At 38.0% G+C, this 18,123-nt stretch overlaps 1 protein-coding gene and 1 pseudogene across 1 annotated transcript in view; both read left to right on the top strand.

Moving 5' to 3' along the window:
• Positions 1–12,985, top strand: part of OSBPL11 (oxysterol binding protein like 11) — a 93,276-nt gene extending 80,291 nt beyond the window's left edge. Inside the window, exons 12-13 of the mRNA XM_055398416.2 lie at positions 4,116–4,269; positions 11,290–12,985. Of these exons, the coding sequence (XP_055254391.1) occupies positions 4,116–4,269; positions 11,290–11,355 (220 nt within the window). The 3' untranslated portion in view covers positions 11,356–12,985. The remainder of the gene's footprint in view (positions 1–4,115; positions 4,270–11,289) is intronic.
• A 209-nt stretch (positions 12,986–13,194) lies between these two features.
• LOC129550652 (uncharacterized protein C1orf50 pseudogene) lies at positions 13,195–16,805 on the top strand (annotated as a pseudogene).
• Positions 16,806–18,123: the final 1,318 nt, after the last annotated feature.

The raw sequence follows: 18,123 nt of genomic DNA, 5'->3' as shown, positions 1-18,123 counted from the left end.
CACTATTTGTGATAACATGGATGGACCTTGAGAGAATTATATGAAGTGTCAGAAAGAGCAAATACTCTGTGGTCTCACTGATACAATTGGTAGTATTTTTTTTTTGTATCATATGATAATACTCCCAGCATTTTTATAATTGGGAGTATTATTCACCCATAAAAAGAATGAAATCTTGCCATTTGAGACAACATGAGTGGATCTTGAGAATATTATGCCAAGTGAAATATTAGATATGTAAAGACAAATACTGTATGATATTACTTATATGTGGAATCTTAAAAAAAAAAAAAGCTCATAGATACAGAAAACAGAGATGGGCATTATTGCCGAAATGTCAGAGGTGGGCACCTGGGCATTGAGAGAAACGAATGAAGTAGGTCAAAGGTACAAATTTCCAGTTTTAAAATAATTGTCACGAGGACATAATGTACAGCGTAGTAGCTATAGTTAATAATACTGTAGTGGATAATTGAAAGTTGCTAAAAAAGTAGTTCTTAAAAGTCTTCATCACAAGAAGAAAATGTTTTTGGTAATTATGTATGGTGATGGAGGTTGACTAGACTTATTGTGGTGAACATTTCATAATAATACAAATACTAAATTACTATATTGTATACCTGAAACTAACACAGTGTTATATATCAACTATATATTTCAACAAAACTTTTTTTAAAAATTCATAGAAAGGAAGCCACATTGTGGTTACTAGAAATGTGGGGTAAGGAGTTAAGGAATTGGATGAAAGTAGTCAAAACATACAAACCTCCAGTTATAAGATAAATAAATACTGGGGATGTAATGTACCTCATGATGATTGTTGTTAACACTACTGTTTGGTATATATGAAATTGGTTGAGAGAATAGATCCTAAGAGTTCTCATCTCAAGGAAGAAAAAATTTTTTTGTTTCTCTAATTTTGTTTCTATATGACAGGATGACTCTTAACTTATTGTGGTAATCATTTCACAATATATGTAAATCACATCATTATGCTATATTCCTGAAATTTATACAGAGCTGTATGTCGATTGTATCTTAGTAAAACTTGAGGAAAAAATGAAGCTTTTAAAGGCAAATATCAAAATTTTAGAAAACTTTTATCTGTCACAATGAATTGAAAGCTTCCCTAGTAAAGAGTTTTCTGATGAAATTGGTGATGAAACTAATGAAGGTGATTTTTTTAAAATATGACATAATAAAATATGTCAACATCTGGAAGATAATTTTGTTCAGATGATCACTGCATGATATTACAAAATTATGCATGGATAAAAATTCCATTGAAGGTACAAATTAGACCAATGGATTTTCATCTATCAGAGTATGAAAAATTCATTGACATTTTTCGGTTTCCACATCGCAGCTAATCGTTTAAGAACTACCACTTTCTGAGTTTTAATATAATAACAAAGAATTGAGTTATTTGAAATAGCTATTAAAATACCCTTCCCTTTACTAACTATGTATCTGTGTGAGGCCGTATTTTCTTTATATACTTTAACTAAAAGAATACATATCACAATAGATTGAATGTAGAAGCAGATATAAGAATCTGGCTATTATTGAACCAGGTGTTTAAGAGATTCTCTTTGCTAAACTTGTATTATAGATTTTTTGTCTGCATTCCTGGGGGTTATTTGGTCTTTTGTTTTCTTTGAGAGAAAATTTTTAACTACAAATTTAATATCTTTAGTACCTAGGGCTATTGAGGTTGTCTGCTTCTTCTTGCTTAGCAGCAGCAGCAGCAGCTTCTTCTTGAGCAAACTTTGGTAGTTTTTATCTTTCAAAGAATTGGTTCAATTTTTCAAATTTATTGACATGTATTTTATAATATTTGCTTATTTTTCAATGTTTGTAGGCTCTATCGTGATGATGTCACACTCCTTCCTTGTATTCATGATTCTTTTCCTGATCAATGTGATTAAAGGTTCATTAATTTTACTCAAAGAACTAGTTTTTTGTTTCATTGATTTCTTTCTATATTTCTGTTTTCTTTTTCATTGGTTTCTGCTCTTATTTCCTTTTTTCTGCTTATTTTGTGCATCATTTGCTCTTTTTATAGTTTCTTAAAATAGAAGTTAGGTAATGGTCAGCAAACTTCTTTTGTTAAAGGCTCAGTTCAGTTCAGTTGCTCAGTTGTGTCTAACTCTTTGAGATCCCATGTACTGCAGCGTGCCAGGCTTCCCTGTCCATCACCAACTCCTGGAGCTTGCTCAAACTCAGGTTCATCGAGTCGTGACACCATCCAACCATCACATCCTCTGTCGTCCCCTTCTCCTCCTACCTTTAGTCTTTCCCAGCATCAGGCTCTTTTCCAGTGAGTCAGTTCTTTGCATCAGGTGGCCAAAGTACTACAGCTTCAACTTCAGCATCAGTCCTTCCAATGAATATTCAGGGTTGATTTCTTTTAGGGTTGACTTGTTTAATCTCAGAATGAATATCTTAAACTTGATGGACTAGATAGTCTCTACCACAGCTCAATTCAGCCATTGTAGCATGAAAATAGGCATAGACAAAAACAGATAGATGTTGCTAAAAGTCTACTTACAAAAATGTGCATTAGACCATAGTTTTACTCCTGGTTTGGCTTCCGGGATAGCTCAAATGGTAAAGAATCTGCCTGCAATGTGGGATCCCTGGGTTGGGAAGATCCCCCAGAGAAGGGCATGGCAACCCACCCTAGTATTCTTGCCTGGAGAATCCCATGGACAGAGGACCCTGGCGGGCTACAGTCCGTGGGGTCACAGAGAGATAGGACTGAAATGACTTGGCATGCACACACCACTGTGAACATTCTTGGGCAAATCTTTTTGTGGACATGTTTTCATATCTCTTGGGTAAAATACCTCAGAGTGGAATTGCTGGTTTGTGTGGGTTTTATGTCTAACTTTTCACATAACTGCCTAACTATTTTCCAAAATGGCTGCATTATTTTACATTTCTGCCGGGAACATATGAGGGTTCCAGTTCTCATCCTCATCAGCATTTGTTATTGCCTGTCTTATTTTTTATACCCATTCGAGCTAGTCTGAAATAGTACCTCATTGTGATTTTAATTTGTATTTCCTTAATGGCTAATGATGTTGAACATGTCTTTATGTGCTAGTTAGCCATTTGTATATCTTCTTTGTTGAAATGTGTACTTATAAATTTTGCCCATTTTTTAAATTGAACTGTTTGTCGTCTTATTGTGTTATAGGAGTTCTTTGTAAATTCTGGACACAATTCCTTTGTTGGGTATGTGTTTCGTAAATATTGTTTCCTCATCTATTGCTCGTCTTTTCATTTTCTTAATGGTGTTTTTTTCAGTAATAAGTTTTTATTTTGATGAGGTGAGACTATCAATGTTTTCTTTTATAGATTATGGTTTTGGTGTTGTAGCTAAGAAATCTTTGCCTAACCCAAAGTCTCAAAGATTTTCTCTTATATCGTCGTCTTAGTTTTATTGTGATATGAGGGTCTAAGGTCACATTTTTGCACATGGATATTCAGTTTTTTTCAGCACCATTTGTTGAACAGACTGTACTTTCCCCAAGAATTGTCTTGGCAGTTTTCTTTTGCTTGGAGTCTGTTGAGCTTCCCCTTTCCTGTGCTGTGCCTGCAAATGCTCTCTAACTAGTCAGTTGGAGCACTCGTAGGGTTCCCCTCATTTGTTTGCCTGCTCTCAGGAATCACTGTCCTGTACTGCATTTTGTTTAATATCTGAAAACCATTGTTTCAATATATTTTTGTCTAGTTTCCTAGCTGATTAAAAGTGGGAGGGTATATCTGGTCCCCCTTATTTCATTATGTCCAGAAGCAGAAATGGTGTCTTCTGTTTCAGCTTTTTAAATATTTCTCTTTTTGCTTATTTCCTAAGTTTCTTTAAAATAAAATCTTGATTATATAACTTGGGAAAAAATACATTATTTTTAATTTAAAAAGAAGCAGAAACAGCAGCATCTTGGCCATTAACGTCAGCAACATAGTATGTATTCTTATAACTCATGTGAAATTAAAGATATGATTCAGGAAATGTAATTTATTAAAATTACTGTTAATTTTGTGGGTATCCATTCTTTTTTTTTTTTTCCTGAAGAATGTTTGCAAAGCATGTGGTTTTCTAATTTCAGGCGATTGTGGAAAAATGTGACAGACTCTCTGAGGGACTCTGAAATCGATAAAGCCACAGAGCATAAACGTACCCTGGAAGAACGCCAGAGAACTGAAGAAAGGCATCGAACTGAAACAGGCACACCTTGGAAAACCAAATATTTTATTAAAGAGGTATATGTCCTATATACCTTCAGACTAAAACTCATTGTCTACATAATGAGAACTTTAGGAGGCTTTTTTGACTTGTTAATAACACTTACATATCTTTGTTTCTAAAAATAGTCCAGCTTAACCATGAGCTTTTTTGTGACCTTTTTACAATTTGTCAAAATAGACTAGCAGTTCAGAAATAGATTTGGGGATTTAAATTTGCCACAAAATACTAAGATTAATCTTTAATCTCAGTAATGAATACACAATTGAAAGTTTGTTGCCATTGTACCACAACAGTGAAACTTTTTTCACTTCCAAAGATCACATTTTAAGGGATACGTGAAAAACTTAATTGGCCACACAGATGATGGTGAAGTGGCTAGAATCTTTACAGTGCTTAAGGATAAAAAATGAAATGGTGAGTGTTTAGACTAAAAACAGAAAATTGGGGCCTTTCATTATAGCTTTCTTCAAATATAAATAGGCTTTCACATAGAAGTGTTTTGTCAACTTGGATGGCAGACTTGAGCTAGGCCTAGATCTAGGAGCTTAACATAAGAAAGAATTGTTTATCAATAAAAGTATCCAGTAATAACAAGTGTACCTTTTATAGTAATGTGTTCCCATCACTAAGCTCATGTAAGAGACCAAAGCTTATATAGAAAAGTTTAATTGACTGGTTTTGCAGTTAAGACTAAATGATTTCTAAAGTCTTTTCTAAATTTAAAGGTTTTATTTTATTACTTTCTGGTAGAACTCAGAGTAAGGTGAATAATGGACCAGAGCCAATGCCAAAAAAAGTTTTCTTGTCCATAACCAAGTCTAAGGAAACTCATTCAATTTCAATTGGTCTGTCAGGAATAAATCTGGAAAAATAACTTGAATGTAAGTTTTGCATAGCTATTACTCTTAAAAGCACATGGTTTATTATAGTAATTTCATTGCTTTAATTTTTCTCATCTTTGGATATCTGATATAAATACCAACTGTTTTCATGGATAGGAATTGAAGGAAAAGTTCTTTCCATCTCTTTTTATATGAAAAGAAGAGATCTCTAGTCTTTCCCATTCTGTTGTTTTCCTCTATTTCTTTGCATTGATCACTGAGGAAGGTTTTCTTATCTCTCCTTGCTATTCTTTGGAACTAAGACTAAATGGAACTAAGACTATTTCATTGTAATTACTCTGCAAAATTAATGGATATGAGAGTTGGACTGTGAAGAAAGCTGATCGCTGAAGTATTGATGCTTTTGTACTGTGGTGCTGGAGAAGACTCTTGAGAGTCCCTTGGACTGCAAGGAGATCCAACCAGTCCATTCTAAAGGAGATCAATCCTGGGTTTTCATTGGAAGGACTGATGCTAAAGCTGAAACTCCAATACTTTGGCCACCTCATGTGACGAGTTGACTCACTGGAAAAGACTCTGATGCTGGGAGGGATTGGGGGTGGGAGGAGACGGGTCCGACAGAGAATGAGATGGCTGGATGGCATCGCCGACTTGATGGACATGAGTTTGAGTGAACTCCGGGAGTTGGTGATGGACAGGGAGGCCTGGCGTGCTGTGATTCATGGGGTCGCAAAGAGTCGGACACGACTGAGCGACTGAACTGAACTGAACCTTGGATTTTTTTCATTTCAAACTCACTAAGAAAGCAGATATACCAAACACAAAGGAAAAAATTTCTAAGGGAAGATTTCTATAAATAATTAAAAATAAACTCTATTGGCTAAGAACAAGAAACTGTAATGGTAAAAGATGCAACCAAATTTAAAAGACAGGCCTCCTGTATCTTTCAACTAACATGACATGGAAACATACTACTTTTCATTCATTCTTATTGGACAGATTATTATTAAGAGCCTACCACTTAATACCTTTATTATATTTTGTGATGTTGAATAGTCAGATGTAGAAAGTGGTAGCAAGATATGGCAATTGTCCAGTAAAATAGTGATTTTCTTTCCACCTAAGTTATCTTAACTAGCTGCTTGAATAGTAGATTGGAGATGCTGACTCACGTTTGGGCCCCTTTAGGTGGTGAGATGTAAGATGACTTTCTAAATGGTGTGCCATGGCACAGTGCTACAAAATAGATACGTAAGATTTTATGACAAATATTGATTGCCTAAGCTCATGGAGAAGAGAAGTGAAAGGCAACGGAGAAAAGGAAAGATATACCCACCTGAATGCAGAGTTCCAAAGAATAGCAAGGAAGATAAGAAAACTTTCATCAGTGATCAAGGCAGAGAAATAGAGGAAAACAATAGAATGGGAAAGAGATGATGCTGTGAAAGTGCTGCACTCAATATGCCAGCAAATTTGAAAAACTCAGCAGTGGCCACAGGACTGGAAAAGGTCAGTTTTCATTGCAATACCAAAGAATGTTCAAACTACCACACAATTGCACTCATCTCACACCCTAGCAAAGTAATGCTCAAAATTCTCCAAGCCAGGCCTCAACAGTACATGAACCATGAACTTCCAGATGTTCAAGCTGGTTTTAGAAAAGGCAGAGGAACCAGAGATCAAATTGCCAACATCCACTAGATCATCGAAAAAGCAAGAGAGTTCCAGAAAAACGTCTACTTCTGCTTTATTGACTATGCCAAAGCCTTTGACTGTGTGGATTACAACAAACTGTGGAAAATTCTTAAAGAGATAATATTACCGACCACCTGACCTGCCTCCTGAGAAGTCTGTATTCAGGTCAAGAAGCAACAGTTAGAACCGGACAGTGAACGACAGACTGGTTCCAGATAGGGAAAGGAGTACATCAGGCTGTATATTGTCACTCTGCTTATTTAATTTATTATGCAGAGTACATCATGAGAAATGCTGGACTGCATGAAGCACAAGCTGGAATCAAGATTGCTGGGAGAAATATCAATAACCTCAGATATGCAGATAACAACACACAGCAGAAAGTGAAGAAGAACTAAAGAGCCTCTTGATGAAAGTGAAAGAGGAGAGTGAAAAAGTTGGCTTGAAGCTCAACATTCAGAAAACTAAGATCATGGCATCTGGTCCCATCACTTCATGGCAAATAGACAAGGAAACAGTGAAAACAGTGACAGACTTTAGGCTCCATAATCACTGCAGATGGTGACTGCAGCCATAAAATTAAAAGATGCTTACTCCTTGGCAGGAAAGTTATGACCAACCTAGACAACATATTAAAAAGCAGAGACGTTACTTTGCCAATAAAGGTCTGTGTATTCAAAGCTATGGTTTTTTCAGTAGTCATGTATGGATGTGAGAGTTGGACTACAAAGAGGGCTGAGCGCAGAAGAATTGATGCTTCTGAACTGTGGTGTTGGAGAAGACTCTTGAGAGTCCCTTGAACAGCACGGAGATCCAACCAGTCCATCCTAAAGGAAATCAACCTGACTATTCATTGGAAGGACTGATGCCGAAGCTGAAACTCCAATACTTTAGCCACCTGATGCAAAGAACTGACTCATTTGAAAAGACCCTGATGCTGGGAAAGATTGAAGGCGGGAGGAGAAGGGGACGACACAGGATGAGATGGTTGGATGGCATCACTGACCGAATGGACATGAGTTTGAGTAAATTCCCAAAGTTGGTGATGGACAGGGACATCTGATGGGCTGTGGTTCATGGGGTTGCATTGAGTCAGACGTGAGTGAGCGACTGAACTGAACTGAAGCTCATGGAACAGTCAAGTCACATCCTGTGTGTGACAGGACCATGGCTTGTGCTGTGAGAAGCACTGCAGATTATAAATGAGGCTGATGAGCTAGCTGAAGCTGGTATCCCAAGGTTCATAACAACTTTGGAGCTCTTGCCATCAGGTATGGCTTTTGCTAAGAAAAATCATATTACTGAAAAGTCTGTTTTGTCTTCCTGTGGTCCTAAACAGAATGCTAGATACATAGTAGGTGTTTCATCCATATTATTATAAGTAACAAGAGCTTTTTCATTTGTTTGGTACTTTCATTATTGCTGTCAGACCAATTACAGACCAGTTTGAAATTGGCTTTAGATGGAATATGGAATAGAATCTCTTGGTATAGAACAAGGAGAGAGAGTAACCTGGGAAAGTATAGGTGAACTTAAGTGTTTCTCATATCATTTGGTAATACCCACCCTCTTTTCCTAACCATTTCTCGTTGACATTTAGTTTATTAGATCTTCTTTGTCGTCGTTCTGTCGCTTAGTCATGTCCACCTCTTTGTGACCCTATGGATTGCAGTACGCAAGTCTTCCCTATCCTTTACTATCTCTTGGAGTTTGCTCAAATTCATGTCCATTGAATTGGTGATGCCATTCAACCGTCTCGTCCTCTATTGTCCGCTTCTCCTCCTGCCCTCAATCTTTCCCAACATTAGGGTCTTTTCTAATGAGTCAGCTCTTCACAACAGGTGGCCAAAGTATTGGAGCTTCAGCTTCAGCATCAGTCCTTCCAATGAATATTCAGGGTTGATTTCCTTCAGGATTGATTGGTTTGATCTTGCAGTCCAAGGGACTCCCAAGAGTCTTCTCCAGCACAACAGTTCGAAAGCATCAATTCTTTGGTGCTCAGCCTTCTTTTATGGTCCAACTTTCATATCCGTACATGACTACTAGAAAAATCGTTGCTTTGACGCTGTCGACCTTTTTCAGCAAAGTGATGTCTCTGCTTTTTCTTTTTTCTTTTTTTTTTCCAACTCTGTGACGCCATGGACTGCAGCCCATTATGTTCCTCTGTCCGTGGGAATACTGGAGTGGGTTGCCATTCCCTTCTCCTGGGATGTCTCTGCTTTTTAATACGCTGTCTAGGTTTGTTATAGCTTTTCTTCCAAGGAGCAAGCATCTTTTTATTTTGTGGCAGCAGTCCCTGTCTATGGTGATTTTTTTTTTTTTAGTAATTAATTTATTTTTTATTGGAGGCAAATTATTTTACAATATTATATTCGTTGGTTTTGCCATACATTGACATGAATTCGCCCCGGGTTTACATAAGTTCCCCCTCCTGAACCCCCTCCCACCTCCCTCCTCCCTTTATCCTCCCTCTGGGTCATCCCCGCACGCCAGCCCCGAGCATCCTATAACATGCATCGACCCTGAACTAGTGATTCGTTTCACATATGACAACATACGTGTTTCAATGCCATTCTCCCAAATCATCCCACCATCACCCTCTCTCACAGAGTCCCAAAGACTGTTCTATACATCTGTGTCTCTTTTGCTGTCTCGTATACAGGGTTATCATTTGCATCTTTCTAAATTCCATATATATGCGTTAGTATACGGTGATTTTTGAGCCCAAGAAAATAAATTTGATCTTCTGTTTCCTCCCTTTTGTGATTATACATGTCCATCAGGATCTGTTGGTTGTATCCTCTTAAATGGATGTTTAAAATTTCTTAAGATGTGTATAAATGCAAGCAGGAAGGCTTTTACAGAATAGTGGGCCATATTGGAGTCAGATGTGCTAAGTTTCCACTCCAGCTCATACCTTGGATAATTTATTTACCATTTCTCACTTCATTTTCCTCATCCATAAAATGTAGGTAGGTGCTAAACTTCTGTGGTGGCTCAGTGGTAAAGAATCCACCTGCCAATGCAGAAGACACAGGTTCTATCTCTGATCTGAGAAGATCCCACATGTCACAGAGCAGCTAAGCCCGTGAACCACAACTATTGAGCCTGTGCTCTAGAGCCTGGGAGCCACAGCTACTGAGCCCACGCACCCTAGACCCCAAATGCCACAACAAGAGAAGTCACCACAATGAGAAGCCTGTGCACCACAACTGGAGAAAAGCCCATGCAGCAGCAAAGACCTATCACAGCCAAAAATAAAATTAAATAGATAAAATTATTATTTTTTAAGTGTAGGTAGATATACAGAAGTTGTACTGGAAAGAACTCTGTCCCTTCCTGGGTGAATTTGCGCTGCTCATTTCACTTCTCAGAGCCTACATTTTCTCTTTGAATTGAGATGGTCAGATGGCACAGGTTAACTTGTAAACCTGGCATTCTGTAATGTGGTTAAATGACATCAGAATATTGCGATAGAGGAGAACGATTGAATTCACCGCTGAATATGGGGCTAAGTAGGAATTTATAGCCAGCATGTAGGATGAGGGAGTGGATGGAAAATTACCAAGAGGCCTTGGTCAGATGTCAGTGATGATGGATCAAGGGAGGCCCATGATTATATCGAAGGTGGGAGGAGAGGAGTTTCATTGGATATCAAAGATGAGAGGATTCTTGATAAACTGGTTCATTGGGATTTTTTTGGCTAAAACTGAGTTCAGCAAGCCTAGAAGGCTTAGGCAAAACTAGAGACAAAGGAGTATTAACTTTTAAGGTTTAGTCAAGGAGAGAGTCTTGTCACTATGAGTCACATAATTGCTGACCATTAGTCATTTTTGGAACAGGATATTGTAAATATATTTATTTTTAATTAATGCAAATATATTGAAGTCGATATAGGGATTATGGACAGAGGTTCAAATCTGACTTACCTAACCTCGTTGCATAAACACTAAATTTCAGTCTTGGCTACTGTGACCTCAACCCTGCCAGCTTTTACCCCAGTATGCTGCTTCATGCATTCTCGACAGCACTTTTTTCCTCACTTGGTCTTCTCCTGTCTTTAGTAAACTCTTTGACTAACTTTATCTCCTTTTGGTAACTTTCTGTTCATGGGAACCAGGGAAAGCTAAGGGGTCGAGTCAGGAAAGAACTAAAAAACAATACTCAGCTACTAGAATGCCATTTGCCATGTAGAGAGTAGCTAGTGCCTTGGTGACCGTTTTTCGTGCTCCACCTGCTGCCTGTCACTCCGTGGGTGAGGCTCAGTCTGAAGCGTCTTGGCGAAAGTAGCAGAATTGCTCCAGATGACTTCCACATGGAGCGCAAACTAGGTCTTCCCAGACCAGAACTTCTCACCTAATCCTAGCTAAACCACACATTTTTTGATGTCTTAAGCAAAAGAGATCTTTTCAATAAAAGCATAGCATCTAGTTTTGGTTACTGATTCTGAAAATACTAGAGGAATGGTTCTTTAATTTGTTTTTCTGCTTGTTTCAGGGAGATGGCTGGGTTTACCACAAACCCCTTTGGAAAATAATTCCAACAACACATCCAGCAGAGTGACATATACTATCTAAGACTCAACTAAATGAACTTCTCTGTTTAGCCTAAACCCTCCCAGTATGGAGTCATTGCACTGAGTGACCTGCTTCCTGATTGCACAGACTGAAACTAATTACACACGAATGTACCGCTTAGGGCACCACAGAACTGCAGCACGACCAAAGTGTTGAAGAAGCACGATGGACTTCTCACCAAGCTGTTCATGTGATGTGAGCAATATCATCTGAAAACCTTTCACCTGAATTATTGGATGATTAATCTCTTATCCAGTTTCTGCTCCAGAAGCTAAATTTGAACCCCCTGTTTTTCCATGGGGGCAGCAGATAAACAAAACAATGAGAACTCCGTGATTTTGATTTCTTTATAAAGTGAAAATTGAAGTCTCTTTTAGAGTTTGTGCTTTGCTTTCTGTTAGTAGCTGAAGTATTCGCTACTCTTACAACAAACCCAGAGGAGGAAGAAGATGACCCAGAAGTGGCTTCAGCCATTGTGCCTGAAATCAGTGTTAAAAAAAAATCAACCAGGTTGTCATAACAAGGCATTCTGTTCCTTCAAAGAGACTGTGTGCCTGTGTCTGAGGAACTTATCCATTATCCACCTCTGTTGGAACTCTCTTTTAAAAAGTATATTTATAAATTGATTAGAATTATAACCATGGAGAATTTTTTCTTCTGAGCATTTTAATATACTTGAAAACAACATTGACTTGAAAAATTTCAGAACATTTTTCAATACCTAGTTTTATTAAATATTATACTTGAGAGACAATTTTTTAAAATGTGTTCATGTCAATATGATGAGATTTTGGCCTTTCTCAAGAACTGAGGCATTAAAGAACATAGCAAATATTTAAAAATAAAACTGTTACTGTTTTCCTTACCTTTTTTTCATTTGTAGCTTAATATCCAGTATTATGTGCTATCCCTCTGGATAAGTATGCTTTATTTTACCTCCATTCACTCAAAATTTAAAACAACTATTCCTATTTGTCAGTAATTCAGAATTTGAATATGTGACTAAGTGCATGTATGGTATGGTTTTGTTTTCAAGGAAACTCAAATGCTGAAGAAAGTATGAAATAAAAAAGATACCAGGAAAAAAGGTATCAGGAAGTTGTATTCAGGTACAAATCTTTTTCTTTCAAAGTATTTTATTGAGGTTAAAGAATTACTGACAGAAGAATAGTGCTAATTATGGCTTTCGTCATTCATTCAAGTATTTATTGAGCACCTACTTATGGTACTCAGCACTTGTTTTACTGCAAGCTACCTTAATTTTTCAAGAGTGGTGCCTTACTCTGTTTTTCCTGATGTGGTCTTCCAATCAGTGTGTGTAACATATACCTATTATTCATCAGCCATTGTAGGTGGCTGTATCTGTTGCATCAACATAAGACGTTTAAGCTTTGTGCGCTGATAAATTGTGTTTTATTGAAGGGGGTTAATAGGATGAAAACAGCAAAATAATTTTTTCAACAAATTGTAAATTGTAAGAAAATAATTGGTTTATGTACAACCATTTTAATGATTTCCTTGTCCATTTTTGCTGTGAAATGCACTGAAAAAAATCTCAAAATGAATTATAGTTCATGTGTTGGAAAGATTAAAAAATAATAAAACTGGACAACAGTGATGCCTTTGTCTATTTTATGAGTGGAGAGAAACAGAAAGTTGGAGTTTTTGCTGTATTCATTTGAGAAGGACATTTATTTATTTTTTTACATGAAACTTTTAGTATGTTATTCATTTTTCATAATTTTACAGTATTAGTAAAAATAATGGTCATTATAAATAAGTATAAAATGGAAGTTGATGAAAAAATAACCCAAGTCTTCCTTGACTCCCACCCTCCCCCAAAGAAACTAGCTAGTATATGGCAAATATCCTTTTCACATGTTATCTTTAGGCATATATTCACTTTGTGGTGGTAGATGGTTTAGTCACTAATTTGTGTCTGGCTCTTGCAATGCCTCGGACTGTAGCCTGCCAGGCTCCTCTGTCCATGGCGTTTTCCAGGCACGATTACTGGGGTGGGTTGTTATTTCCTTCTCCATATTTTATTTTTTTATTGGAATTAGTTGTTTTACAATGTTTCTGCTGTACATATATATATATATATATCCTCTCTTGGATTTGAGAATGCTGTGGATTTTTTAAAAATATTTATTTTTGTCTGTCCTGGATCTTCATTGCTGAGTGGGTTTTTGTCTGGTTGCAGAGAGCAGGGGCTACTCTCTAGCTGCGGTTTGCAATGGCCTCTCTTGTTGCAGAGCATGGTCTTTAGGACGTACAGGCTTCAGTAGTGGCTCAGTAGTTGCGGCTCCCAGGCTCAAATGCAGGCTCAGCAGTTGTGGCGCAGGCACTTAGTTGCTCCACGGCATGTGGGATCTTCCCGAATCAGGGATCGAACCCACATCTCCTACATTGGCAGGTGGATTCTTTACCAGTGAGCCACCAAGGAAGCCCAGGACATTGATTTTAAATCCTTACCTTCAGGAATCTTTTGGGAAGATAAGGGAGTAAACTAAGTTGTGTTTGTTTTTTTTTAATGAAATATTTTAATTTTAGTACTTAAGTAAATTGGAATAGAAGTTTTTGTTTTGTTCTTTCAGCCATTTGAATGCTCATTTATTTATTTGAATTTTTGAACCATTTTAAGAATTACTGAAATAGGATTTTTTTAATTCTTGTTAAAAATACATTTAAAGTAATTGAAATCTCCCCATGTTGACAGAAGTGAAGTAATACCACTTTAGGGTAACTGTTTTACCTTGTCCTTTAATAAAAATAATAACCTATGAGTCCCTTTTGAATTAATTAATTTATTTTTGGTTTCTCTCCATCTTCATGGCTGTGCATGGACTTTCTCGACTTGGGGAAAATGGGGGCTACTACTCATTGTGACGCCCGGGCTTCTCATTGCCATGACTTCTCTTGATTCTCTCTGTATCCTCACAGACTTAGATGAGGGAAGAAACTAAAACTTAATTCCTGAAAATGGTATGTTGACACAGGCACGGCTATGTATTGGTCTTTCCAAATCCCAGAAAAGCATCACTGATACCTCGGTAATGTGGAAGGCAGAGTTGAGCATTGAGACGAAATTAAAAAGGTTGGTTTAAAGTGTGCATAAGAAGCTCCAAACAATGCATCCAGGTGACTTACCCTTGTTCAATCCTACGAAAGACTCAGAGAGATTTAACCAGAGAGGTTCCCAATTCAAAAACACAAATAAATTATTAAACTGAAAAACAGAGAACAAGTTAGTAAAAGTGAGACCTTTCAGCCCTTTCCTCTATCCCATTCCCAAAATATTGGCAGTCAGACTTAAACCCTTAGGTGAGAGATTAAAAGATAACATTTTCTGGAGTAAAACTTGAGAAAACAAAAAGCCCTATGATAAATTTAAAGGGTCCACCAACAAAAAGCTCAGCTGACAACTCTGTTAGTAAAGCCAAATCACCAACTCCTTCAACATAACTCTCTACCCTCTCTCCAACACACTACACACATCTGTGTTCCTCCACACTATATATATATACACACAACATCACACTTCATTTTAATAGCTAAGGTTCAGCAGACATTTCAGGAAAGCTTCCAACATGAAAAAAGAGATCAAAACAAACAGGAGAAGAGAAATTAGAGGAAGGAGATAATTTAGGAAGTTTGGGGAAATAACTTCAGAAAAAATTAAATCTTTAGATGATTTTGCTTCTATGAAACATGAACAAAATGCTGTTTTTTAAATGGACTGTTCAGAGAACAGGCACTGATCTTGGAAATTTAAAGTATGATAGTTCAAATTAACCACTCAATAGATGTTCTAGAAGATAAGTGAGAAAAAGCTCTCGGCAAACAGAACAAAAGGACAGACCATGGACAATAGGAGAGAAATAATATGAAAATGGGAGATACAGTCTAGTAAGTCTAACATGTAACTAGTGGGGATTCCAGGAAAAGAAAACCAATGGAAAGGATGATATTTAGATATTTGTGTATATATAAAGTTTCCCAGAAGTAAATGATGTGAATTCATTTGAAAATGCCATGAATACCCTGCACAATAGGGAAAAAACAAAAGCTCAAACCAAAGCACATTGTGAAATTTCATAACACTTAGTATAGAGAGGGCGTCCTAGGTGGTGCTAGTGGTAAAGAACTTGTCTGCCAATGCAGGAGACATAAGACATGCGGGTTCCAACATCCCTGGGTCAGGAAGATTCCCCTGAAGGAGGGCATGGCAACCCACTCCAGAATCCTTGCCTGGAGAATCCTGCAAACAGAGGAGCCTGGTGGGCAAAGTCCATACGGTTGGGCAAAGTCCATACGGTTGTGCAAAGTCGGACACGACTGAAGCAACTTAGCACATATGGGGGCAAGGATAGAGAGAAGATTCTAAAAAGAGACTAGTACCAGCCTTCTCGATAACATCACTTAAAGCTAAAAGGCAATAGAGTAATACCTCCAATTTTGCCTAGAATTTTATTCCCAGCCAAAAGACAAATCTGACATTCAAGATTTCAGCATTTTATTCCAGCATTTCCTTTTCTGGAAACTTTTAAAGTATATGCTCCAGAGTGAGGAGAACAAATTCCTGTCATGGAAGATGCTGCAACACCCAGGGGGACCCAGGGAGTCACATAAAACCAAGGAGTTCTGTCAGCGGCAGGTTGGGGAGGACCCCTGGTGGAGCTCACCCTGAACCCCGGCAGCCTGGCCCTGGTGAGCCCCTACCATACCCACCAGGCCAGGGACCCCTTAGACCTCATGGCGCTCGCAGAGCAGGTGCAGAAGGCTAATGAATTCATCAGAGCAAATGCCACCAACAAACTGACAGTCATAGCTGAGCAAATTGAACATTTGCAAGAACAAGCCAGGGAGGTATTGGAGGATGCTTGCAGAGATGCTGACTTGCACCATGTAGCCTGTAATATGGTGAAAAAACCTGGCAACATTTACTATCTTTATAAACGGGAGAGTGGTCAGCAGTATTTTTCCATTATTTCTCCAGGGGAATGGGGGACAAGTCGTCCACATGACTTCCTTGGTGCCTACAAGCTACAGCACGACCTGTCCTGGACTCCGTATGAGGACATTGAGAAGCAGGATGCTAAAATCAGTGTCGTGAACAAGTTGCTAAACCAGCCAGTGGCTCTGTCTCCAAACACTGAACCCAGCTTCCTGGGGTTCAGGTCCACTAAGAGTGGACCCTGACAAAGGCTGTCAGGACATGGACCTGTCACTTCCTTGTTGCCCCAGCCTCTGCCTTGGTGGGAGGTAGCAAGAGAGATGAAGGCGTGTGGGTGAATCATGAACTTCTATGAAGGCGATCCTGTGCGAATGGAAACGCTATTGTTATTACTTTTAGGTAGGATGGTAGACTCCTATCAGTCTCTCTTGGGATCCTCTCTGGGTCACATGTACCCAACCAGTCAGTTTCAGAGGACCAGCCAGTGTACTTTCCTTCTCCTTTATCTCCATCTGTTCTCTCATGAGTTAGAGCATTAAAGAAGGAAAGTTTTCTTCTTCCTGCAAAAAAGGCTGGCAAGTCATTTTCCAGAAACACTTAGTCTTTTGTTACTAGAAGTGTTTAAGATTGGGGTTGAGGCTATTTAATAGTTTGTGCAACTCTAGCTTCAAATTCATCTGGGAAGCAGAGTATTGGGTACTGGAGGATGATAAACAGCCTGGCTTGACTAGCGATAGTGTGTGAAAAAATAAAGTATATGCTCCAGCAAAACAAGAGGGAAAAAACAGGAATTGGAGAGGATAAAAAATCATGAAAAACAGAATATCAAACACAAGTCAGAGAGGCTTTCACTCTATGATCTTGAGATACGTTGTTCTTTAGTTGCAAAGTCGCGTCTGGCTCATTCACGACCTCATGGACTACCCACCAGGCTCCTCTGTCCATCTCAACAGGTAGTCTCCCACTAGCTAGCTAGCTCCAACTACTGTCATATCTGTGGACAGGTGCTGACCTTAGAAGTTATCGGAACCAAAATTTGTCTCGCTACAAGGATGTCATTGATCTTGATTCTAATGAAGTTCATATGAGAACTTCATATGAGAACTTTAAGTACTGTATGCTACAGTACTTAATATATTTGATTACTATATGTATTTATATGTATGTTCATCCTCCCAATTTTAATATTCTGGTGTTATTTAGCTGTTCTTCATATGATGGTATGTTCTCTCATGATCAATTTCCTGAGAATACACCATGTATCAATGTTACTTCCAAAAAGCCAAAATATTGCCAAGTGGAGTCTTGTTTTGGATCCATGGATCTTTCATCTTTTTAACAGTTCTGTTAATGTATAATGGACTTAAAGTATACAATTTGGTAAGTTTTGACATATGTCTCTATCCATGAAACAGTATCACAGTCATGATAATGAAAATATTTATCATTCCCGAAAGTTGACTCTTAATTCTTTGTAATCTCTCCTTTTCACCTCTCCCCATCTTCTTTCCCATTTCCAGGGAACTTCTTGTATCGGTGTATTGTATTGTAAGGACACTTGACATTGAATTTAAGGCCCACCAGGCCAATTCAGGATGTTCAACTCATCTCAGGATCCTTTATTACACCTGCAAAGACCTTTTATCTAACTAAGGTAACATTCACAGGTTCCAGGAATTGGGATATGGACATATCATTTTGGAGGTCATCATTCAACCCATTACATCACTAACTGCTTTGTATCTCAGATTTGTTAACAGAATCAAACAGTATGGTCTTTTGTGGGGCAGGGCGGCG

The sequence above is a fragment of the Moschus berezovskii genome, chromosome 1, assembly GCF_049115385.1.
Source record: "Moschus berezovskii isolate FMDL1 chromosome 1, NW_MosBer_1.0, whole genome shotgun sequence".
Lineage (NCBI taxonomy): Eukaryota > Metazoa > Chordata > Mammalia > Artiodactyla > Moschidae > Moschus > Moschus berezovskii.
The sequence above is the reverse complement of the archived record's forward strand: the minus strand, read 5'-3'. Positions and strand labels throughout refer to the sequence as shown.